The sequence below is a fragment of the Vitis vinifera genome, chromosome 12 (assembly GCF_030704535.1).
Source record: "Vitis vinifera cultivar Pinot Noir 40024 chromosome 12, ASM3070453v1".
In the NCBI taxonomy this organism is placed as follows: Eukaryota; Viridiplantae; Streptophyta; class Magnoliopsida; order Vitales; family Vitaceae; genus Vitis; species Vitis vinifera.
This window is the reverse complement of record NC_081816.1, coordinates 15449291-15459887: the sequence shown is the minus strand read 5'-3', so window position 1 is coordinate 15459887 and position 10597 is coordinate 15449291. Positions and strand designations below refer to the sequence as shown.

The 10597-nt window shown below is 33.2% G+C and overlaps 1 protein-coding gene across 1 annotated transcript; it reads left to right on the top strand.

Moving 5' to 3' along the window:
- The first annotated feature begins 1661 nt into the window (after positions 1-1661).
- On the top strand, positions 1662-3005 carry LOC100262247 (peroxidase N1). The gene is made up of 3 exons (XM_003633318.4): positions 1662-2126; positions 2213-2375; positions 2483-3005. The coding sequence occupies exons 1-3, from the start codon at positions 1728-1730 to the stop codon at positions 2905-2907; spliced, it is 987 nt and encodes a 328-aa protein (XP_003633366.2). The 5' UTR covers positions 1662-1727; the 3' UTR covers positions 2908-3005.
- Positions 3006-10597: the final 7592 nt, after the last annotated feature.

The window sequence follows — 10597 nt, the reverse complement described above, 5'->3', positions numbered from 1 at the left end:
TATATTAATTAATTTATATTATTTTATAATTACATTATATAATTATTATAAAAATAAATATGAAAGTGTTTAAAAAATTGAAAAATAAAATTAATTTTGTTATATACTTTTATTTGCAAATATAATATAATGAAAAAGTTTCATAACTTAATGGTTAAGCTTCAATTTTTACACCAGAATGTCCTAACTCAAGCTCTCTATTTTGTAAAATTCTTTTCTTCTCACTAACTAATCCTACATCGAAAATGAATAAAAAATTATGTAGGGATTGTGGGGTATAAAAGGTATGCAATAATCATTAACTTGTAAGACTAAAAGTTTATTGAGCTTGATGATAAATGAGTCGGATGGGGTCCTCATGGAGTGATCCCGTTCCCTTAGGAAGCATTGTCATTTTGGTGCAAAATGCATCAAAAAATTTTTTGGATTAAAAAAAAAAAAAAACAAAAGGTTTTTTTGGATTAAAAAAAAAACAAAAGGTATTTTTGGCTTAAAAAAGAAAAATGTTGAATTGTTTAGTTCGTCAGTCCGATCGTCGGTTCAACTAATTTGATTATAATTCAACCCTTGACCAACTCAATTAATTAGACCAGATTGGAACCATGACTAGCCGGTCTGATCTGACTTTTAAAACCATGGTAATAACTTTTGTTAGCGCACTCCGAAGAGGGTGGTGAAATGCATGCATTTGAAAAATATCGAGAGCGGGTACCTTGTCCTTCTCTAATGGAAGACCCTGTTGACAAATTGGAGTGGTAATAAATGATTGAGGGGAAATTTCTTTGGATGCCTGATGCCTTCCATATGGAAATTTCTAAGAGGGTTCCACATAGTGATCAAATATTCTGGTGACACATGCATATGAAATCCAACAATTCACAAAAATCAATTAACATAATTCATCCTCGTAGTGGAAAGGTATGAAAAGCATTGCTTTTGCTTCTTTAGGCTGAGGGGCGGCTGAAAATCGTAGGGGAATCATTTTGTACATATGATCATGTGTGATTGTCTAATAGATTTTAGACTATGACCTTCTAGGATTTGGATCTACCTACATGAGCCAATTAGTCATGGCGATTGTTTACCTTTGTATCATTAACTTCTCCACCCGTCATGCCCACACAACACAATTTCGCAGAATCAATAAACAAACACGATGCTTTAACCAAAAACCTCATCAAAGCTTCCTTTCAACCTAATAACCCTAATATGCATTTATATATTTTTACCATAAACAAACTCTAAGTGAGTGTCAAATGTGCAAGCGTTACAAATTCTCTAAAATAAAATTTTAATTTAAATAAAGTTTCCAAATTCATTTATCAAAAAAGTTTTTAAAATATTTTATTAAAAAAAAAAAAAAACTTTCTCATAGCAAAAATTCTTTAATTTAAACTAAGAAACTTAGAACTTTTATGAAAAGCGACTTTCTAAAAGCATGCATGCATGCATGCACTCGAGCGATACCCCGAAGGACTATATACAAGTAACAAAAAAGTCAAACCCACCTCCACTGCATCCGGCCAACTCGTGCTTCAATTGCATGCTTTGAAATTTTCTACACCTTTATCACGGTTTTGGTAGCCGCTTTTTTTTACTTCTTTCCGCGTGTTGACTCCACTTTTATGCCTATAAATGCTTGCATCTCTTCATGAAGGTCTCACAACTTGATTCACAATTAGCTAATTACACATCACTCTCTTCACGTATCTAGCTATTGCTTATCAATGGGCGCCTCCTTCATTCATACACCCACATTGTTCTTTCTCTGGTTCTCCATGGCTGCTGCATTGGTGCAAGGCCAAGGCACTCGGGTTGGCTTCTATTCTCGTACATGTCCTCCAGCTGAATCCATTGTTCAGAAAACTGTCCAGTCTCATTTCCAATCCAATCCAGCCATTGCCCCTGGCCTGCTTCGCATGCACTTTCATGACTGTTTTGTCAGGGGCTGTGATGCTTCTATCCTTATAAATGGAACTTCCACCGAGAAAACAACCGTACCAAACAGTCTGTTAAATGGATATGATGTTATTGATGATGCCAAGACCCAGCTCGAAGCTGCTTGCCCTGGAGTGGTCTCTTGCGCTGATATTCTTGCCCTCGCTGCCCGCGACTCTGTGGTTCTGGTAACTTTCACGTCGCATTCAATATATCCTTGTGCAATATTTCTATATCATTCCGATACTCAACTGTGTCATAATTCACTATGCAGACTAAAGGACTAACGTGGAAAGTGCCTACGGGACGTAGAGATGGGCGAGTTTCACTGGCATCTGATGTTAACAATTTGCCCAGCCCTCGAGACTCTATTGAAGCCCAAAAGCAAAAGTTTGCTGACAAGGGTCTCACTGATCAAGATCTCGTTACTCTTGTTGGTAAGAATAGATATTAGAACCATAATGAATTAAAGTTAGAATCAGTACTCCTGCTTAATTGTTAACTTAACTAAAGTGTTTGTTTGTATGACTAAATATATCAATAGGAGGACACACCATTGGAACTTCAGCATGCCAATTTTTCAGATACAGGCTATACAACTTCAGTACCACGACTGCAAATGGTGCTGACCCTTCTATGGATGCTAAATTCGTAACTCAGCTACAAGCCCTCTGTCCATCTGATGGCGATGGGAGTAAGCGCATTGCACTAGACACTGGTAGCCCAAACAGATTTGACGCAACCTTCTTTACAAACTTGAAGAATGGACGTGGAGTGCTGGAGTCTGATCAGAAGTTATGGACGGATGCTTCCACCAGAACTTTTGTTCAGCGCTTCCTGGGAGTTAGAGGGCTGCGTGGGTTGAACTTCAATGTTGAGTTTGGGAGGTCTATGGTGAAGATGAGCAACATTGGGGTGAAGACTGGGACTGAGGGTGAAATTCGCAGAGTGTGTACTGCAATTAATTAACTGATGAGAATTAATTTTCCACCGCAAATTGGTGTAGTAATTTGAAAGTAAGGGAATAAAAGTAGCACTAAGGTAAAAGCTACATGGATAGTTGACATTATCATGATCGGGTTATTTGAAAATATGAATGGTCCATTTTGATATGCCGACATTGTCATACTGGCACTTTGCATGCTCAGGTTGACCACAAAAGTCAGAGGGTGGAATGGAAAATTATCCAAATTTTATCCTAATTTGATAAGTTCTCTCTCTGTCTCTCTCTCTCTCTCTCTCTCTCGGTAGATATGGAAAAAAAAGATTTAATGACTTTAAGGTTGACTAGGAGGAGGGAAGAAATTATGAAATTCTGACCAAATTCATGCGGCAATGCTATTTTTTTTTGAATTATCTTATATAATTACAGTCAAAATTGGGGGCCCTGACACATGCAAGGGGGCAATGGGCTTGAACTAGCCAAAATGGAGCAAGTGCAATGTTTGAATTTTTACCAGATCAATGTTTATCAAAATTTTAAGAAAGGAATTTGATCTTAACCATATTCAAAATAAAAATATGATAGAGATAAGTGTGATATCCTGAGCTAGGAGGTACCCCGGACTAAGAGAAGGGTATCATGATCGTTTTATACATACATTAACCAAGCTAGAATGTAACAAGATAAAAGAACAAATAAGAGATTAAGTAACAAGCTAGCCCAAGGAACTCCTCTCGTCACTAAGAAGAGAAATACGTGAAAATGGGACAATAGAAGGTAATGAGCTCAAAAACCCAACAAGGGGATATAATGCATAGTCTTTTACATAATTAAAATATGAATTGGTCATATTTCTTACAAACATATAATGTAATTTAAGTGATAAAATGTTCATATGCATACTATGAGTTTACAAAAAAAGGATAAATTTCAACTATTTCAAATCATATATATTATTTCATCGATTTCTCATTGGGAAAAAAGAATTTTTTTAGAGCCCAATGAAAAAAATAATATATTATACCCAAAATATACTAAAAAAAACTTTTAGATTATATCTATATATATATATATATATATATATATATATAAGTTCTTTAACGTGAACAATAAAATAAAACTAAATTATATATAAAAAAAAATGAAAAGGATAAAAATGAAAAAAAAAAGCTTGAATATGATATAAGATTTTAAAAAAATTATTCTTAAAATTTTAGTTAAATCATAATATATTATTACTACATGATGGTAACGTTGTTATTATTATTATTATTATTATTATTATTATTATTATTTGGCAATAATATTTGCTAATCTAGACAACATTATTTTCAAGAAATTTTAAGATGACCATATGCCCCTGTGTTGCTAAATTAATCTAGACACCATAAGAGGGTAATTACTTTACTATCTTAGTTATAGACAGATCATTAATGTCTTCACCAAGAGAAGGAAATTGCCAACTTATATGTTTATTTATTAGCACCATATAATCGAAGTTTTAAATTTATATTTTTAACATCATATAACCAATACACATGTAATATTCAAAACATATCAAAATGATAATTCCAATTTTTGTAGTTTCATACATAAATGAATAAAACATCATGTTTTATGCTTGATCCATGATATATATTAATGAAAACAAATAGTTTTCAATGCATATATATTGATAAGCTATCAAAAGTTCAAGCGAAAAGTGGAACAGAGTAATAGATGAGGGGATTGGAGAATGTGGCACTAATATTATTAAAGAGAGAATTCTAGGGAAATGGAAATTTATTTCTTATTTTCTCTAGTGAAAATGAAGGATTTTTATAATGCTCTAGGATAGTAATTCTCATAGTACTTACTTAAAAATGGTGTGGAAGCCTATAAATATGACATGTATTGGTAGTCGTAATGCCCTCTCCTATGTGCTTCCCCTTCATGGCAATCCATTTCTTTTGAGGCAATAGGTAGCTTGCTTACTTAGTAGCAATCCCTAGATGAGATTACAGAGAAAGAGAACTCTCACTAGTAAGAAATTTCTTCATAGGTAAAGGGGAAAAAAGAAAAACAATGAGAAGGAAATCTCTCTTTGTTCGCTAGCCCTCTAACTATCTATTTATAAACCTACCAAAATCAAAGAACGATAGCCTTCCTAGAAAAAGAAAGAGATTGCTTAGGTATATACCTTTACCCCAATCTTGCTTAAACTGGCTTATTAGTTGGAACACCTAGGGGCATCAAAGGAAACTCACGTGGATGAAACTCCAACAAGTGCTAGGGAGATTGTCTAGGTTGTCCACCATTGAAAAGAACCTATGTTGTAAATTGGAATAAGAAGTAAAGACCTGCATGGAAACATTTTTGTATACAAAATGGGAAGAAAAAGAGTTAGTTCTATCATATACTAATAAAAAGAAATCCTTTCTCACTAGCTTTTAACTCAAGAAACAAGGACAACTCACCTACCTTGGATGGATTAAAAGAACTGATTTGAAAATGCATCTTTCTATTGATCTCATGAATCCCTCTGGTATAGGAGTTGGCTTGAATGGATGTAGGAAAGATGTCATGCCATGGAGCGAGGAATATCCCGAGTCTCATGTAAGACAACTAAATGCACCTCAAGATGATGCCAAGGAATTAGGGGACCTTCTCGAGCACAAGATAAGCAATTGAAAGGTAGAGTTAGCTTATTCGTTATGGGGAATCAGTGGTCCATGCTGAATAGAGCTTAACTCTAACATTTGGCTTTCTCTTACATATTAGCTTTGTTGTGCTTAATAAGCTAATTTGGCTTCTTATATGACAACCACATTCCTTGTCTTACACACACTACACTCCCACTCAAAGCTATGCTTGTTGAGCAAAAATCATAAGATTATCTCTTCCTCATATTCTAGTTGAAACGGGCTTAATTAATATGTGTCAATTCTACTCTAGCAAACCTCTAACTTTTGCCACTAAGATCCACAAATTAGTCTTCAATTAGTATTTAGTGTTTAGAGAACCCACTCAAAACTATAAAACAAAAAATAAAAAAATAAAAATCTAGAACCAACCATAAGCACTTACTCCTAAGGATTTCTTGACCACATAAGGCGTTTGAGCCCTCCTCAATTTCCACATTTTGTTGGCAACTACAATTATGAGTATATTCTCATCTGTGTGGGTTTTTCTCATTGCCATTAGCCTATCACAATGTCTTACCAATATACTTACCTTAGTTGATGATTGAATATTCTAGACATTTTAGTTTTTTAGTTGATAAGTCATATGGATGGACATACATAGATTCAGACGGTATTATTTGAAATAAAATTATCAACCTATAACTAGTTAATCTAGCTCATGCAGTCTCCATTTAGCAATTTTAAGCCAAAAACATTGATCACGGAAACCCTTGTTACTTTTAAATGGAGTTTACAAATTACACAATCCTCACGCCTTAATATATTTACATTTGACACTCATTGAAAAAATCTTATTTATCTTCTTGTGGTAGCAGCTAACATCTTACCTATGATCCACACACACTCAAACAACGTAACAAAATATTATAAATAAAAGCACAAAATAGTCCATCAACTTAAAGAATAATAACTAAAAAAACCAATAATACACATAATATCAAGAGATCAATCAAGCAAACTAAAAAAACAAACCTAAACTAGCTACTTCCTCGTTCTATCACAAAATGGCAAAGATGATGTTGACTGCCATATGAAGATGTTTGTAATTTTGTAATATATGGGATATGATTATTGTTTGTAAGAACTTGGTTAAAGGTTTTTTTTTTTTTTTTTTTGTAAATTTGATTTTGGTTGAATGAATTTAAGCCTTCAGTTATAAATAAGTTTTTAAGGTTTAAATATCATTAATGGTTGTTGAAGAGGATTTTCATAAGTTCAAGAGCAAAGAAAAAAAAGAAGTAAAACTATGAAAAATTGAAAGAAAACAGTGTTTTGCATGATAAGTCTGTCAACTATTCCTAAGTGCGTCAGAAGATGGGCTAACTATATCATATGTGTCAAACTTGGGTGCATATCTCTTAGGTGTTCCAACTTAAACGGCACATGCCACATGCCAAATTCTAAAACAATAGTTTAATTATAATATAAAAGGTCAACCCATAGTTTTGGAATTTGGAATATGAATTAAAGTTAATAATATAATATTTGTAATATAGGATATTCATAATTTATTTTCATATTTAGAAATTTTAATTATGATGTACAAATGACAATCATTTTTTTTCCAAACTTATAATTTTTGTTTTTTAAAAGTTTAAATAACATGGTACAATGGATTAAGAGTTATCTTATATGCCCAATACATCATCTTAGCTATTTAGAATTTCACAAAGTATAAAAAATAGATCATTTTTAAAAGTTCCAAAATTTAAGATAAAAAAGGCGGATTTTATTGATTTCAATGATAGTCAAAATAATTTTTCTAGATTTTTATCTTTGGTAAATTTATTTGTGCAAACTTTTTTTCAAAGAAATTAAAAAAAAGGTGTTAATTTATATAAAGAAGGTGAGCTATGGCTTAGTAAAGAAGGGCTTCATTATCACAAAAGAATTTCTAAAAACATTTATATAAAATATTTTACACAACTCAAAACAATAATTCATATAAATCACAAATTTTCACTTCACGTGAATAGTTATATCACATTCAACAATAGATATCACATCATATATCTTTCTTGAACAAGCTCTTTCCACAACCTAACAAATATATAGACTGTAAGGTATTCTAGGTCTCTCACCCAAGGGCATGCATCCATGCTTTCCTATTAATCTAAGCATGGATCATCTCAATGAACGTTTCAGGTCTTTGACCCTAGCGTACCTTACCCTTTTTCCTTTAAGGACTCTCACCCAAAGACCATTTTCCCTATTTTTTTTTTACGTTTTATTCAAGTCACTCTTATCAGTGCCTCTTTCACAAGTGTACAACCGCTTTGAGCATTTTTCTATGTTTTCTCAAGCTACATATGATGCTAGTGAAGAGAAAAACTTTGATCTCTCCATTTCCCAAGTTCGGATCAAGTTAGGAACATGCATAACTATCCTAGGCTTTTTCTAAATCCTATGAACAACGGAAAAATAACATTTTATACTTTAAAAAAAATTAAGAAAGTGCTAACAAAAATCATACCTTAGATTCAAATGTTTCCGAATCAAATCCACATAGTGAAGATGAAGATCGAAATCGCAAAAGTCTTGTAAACCCGAAGTCTTTCACCTGATGACTTGAACCTTAATCTTAGCACACTTCTGGTAGGGAGGAAAAGAGGGTGGAGGCTATGGATCTCTATATCTCCAGATGGTGGAAGACAAAAGTTATGAAAACCCTAATCCCTAAGGGGTATTTATAGGGGTATTTATAGGGTTCCTAAGTGGGCTTAAGTGATTTGAGCCCATATGGGCTTGGGTCACTTAATCTATCCCAAAATATGTTCTAATTAATTAATTAACCCATTAGGGTCTACTGATTAATCAATTAGCCCAATTTAGAGACCTTATTCACTTACCCCTATGCAACCTTGCGTAATTAGCAAAATGTTCTTATATACAAAAGTGAACCTAAAGCCAATTCGACCCTCATAACCCATGCCAACAACGTATATGAGCTCAAAGCGGGGACCACTAGGACCCATAAGAATACTAGTTCCCTCATAATTCAATTTTAAAATTGATTCAATATCCCACTACAGAAAATCAACGAAACTCTAGTATCCTATGTAAATAACAACGAGACACCAAGTGCTCGGGTTCTTGACCTACTATCCATTGTGTTTAGTCTCCCCATGAATTGGTGTCCATGGTTTAACAAGGTGAAAGCTATCTGCCTTTTAAGACTACCTTTACCATATTTGAGTTATAGATCCTCATATTGTGTGTTCAATTGACATAGCTTAGCTCTCAAAGAGCCTACATCAAGTTCCGCTTAAGGAACTAATATGACCATAGTTTCCATAAACACACCTCCTTAGGATCACCCAAGAGGATATAGTGTCTCAATCCTAAGAGATATTATGGTACCTCTATTGAGAATACCTATTGCTACCGACTTCTACCAACAATGACCTAATCCATAGGGAATAGATGATTAGTTTACTATCTCACCCATAGGTCAAAGTCTTTGCTAAATTTAGCACAAACTCAATATTCTCTCAAAGTTGAGAGACAACACAATGAAGCAGCTTGATGAGCTCATGACTACTTGATAGCCTTAAATCATGACTTACCGTAGGTCTTGTCTAATATGTAACCATATAAACTAGTTCACTCACCATGGGAAACCCATCCCAATAGCCAAGACTAGCCATCCCTCCAATTAGGAGATGGTGCACTACAACCTCTAATGGGTTACCTAGACCCATGAATCGGTTGTAAACAAATCATTTATTTGCAAGGAACCCATGACTTAGATCTTCTATGTAACTCCTAATGCACCTAAGTCACGTATAATGCAAAATATACGGACAAGAATGCTCATAAAGTATAATACATGGAATAAGAATAGATAAAAGTGAAATTGAAACATCATTAAATAAGTAATGAATTCCAAATTTATTACATCATGTCATGTTTTTAGGGGCTTTATCCTAACAGTTAGTTGCAATAAAAAAAATAGCATATCTCACCAAAATATAGCATATCGGAGCTTGAATCAAACACTAAACAAAGTAAACATGTTTGTTCACACTTCAATAAGGAATTTCATGTTTTATTCAAGTTTCCTAACATTTTAAAGAAATCTGGCTTGTTAAAACTTCAATTTTTTTTTCTCAAAGTAATTTTTTCTCTCACAAGTTTTTATTTTCAAAACCTCTAAGGTTAAGACTAGAAACTGATTATTTAAAAGAAGTTGTTGCTAGATATTTCAATTTAAAACCAATTTAATATCCTCTGAAATCTATATCTCACACTTATTCAACCCATTTCAAACTCATTTAATGGTGGCAAATAGTTGTTGTTATAGCCAAGTAAATCACCAAGTTTTGCTGAATTTTCAACCACTCACTCAAACAAGTAGTTGACTAAGCTATCAACTTACTAACCACTAGGAAAAATTGTAGAAAAATGTCACTTAGTCTTAATCATTTTTCAAATAGATTAACAAGTTCATAAACAAACTAATCAACCAACTTCTTTAATTTACTAACAAAATCAATTTACTAATCAAACCATTAATTTTCATTAAGGGACTAAATAAAGTTAATAAACCCTTAATTAAATGCAAGTCATCACAATGCACCTCTCCTCTCTAAGTTAACAACCATCATCTAGGATGCAACACTCTACTACTAGTATTACAACGCTTGTATTACTCTCTTACAACCCCATTTTCATGGTTTAGGCTGTTCTCATTTCGCTCATCGCTACTGTATATGGGAATCATTTTTTGCTTTCTTTTCTTTTGGCTAGTAAGATATTTTAGTTCGCCAAGTTGACTTTTGCTTGTTGATGGATTTAACATGAGTTTGAAAGTTAAACTATTTGGGAATCTCCAAATATTTGCTTATTTCAACTCCCTAAAGCATTTTATCACTTAATATGCCTTTCCCCATCTTTAGGTGCCTAGGTATCCACCATAAGCCTTTCCTTGTTTGAACCTCACACTTAACTTTAATTTAAGACTGTGTCATCCTAAGGTGCTACTAAATGGAAGGATCTTATCAACATTCATGAATGACAAATCATAGATAAA

Coding starts and splice junctions, on each gene's coding strand:
- LOC100262247 (XM_003633318.4), top strand. CDS start 1,728: ATGGGCGCCTCCTTCATTCATACACCCACATTGTTCTTTCTCTGGTTC. Junction 2,127..2,212: donor CCCGCGACTCTGTGGTTCTG/GTAACTTTCACG, acceptor TTCACTATGCAG/ACTAAAGGACTAACGTGGAA. Junction 2,376..2,482: donor AGATCTCGTTACTCTTGTTG/GTAAGAATAGAT, acceptor ATATATCAATAG/GAGGACACACCATTGGAACT.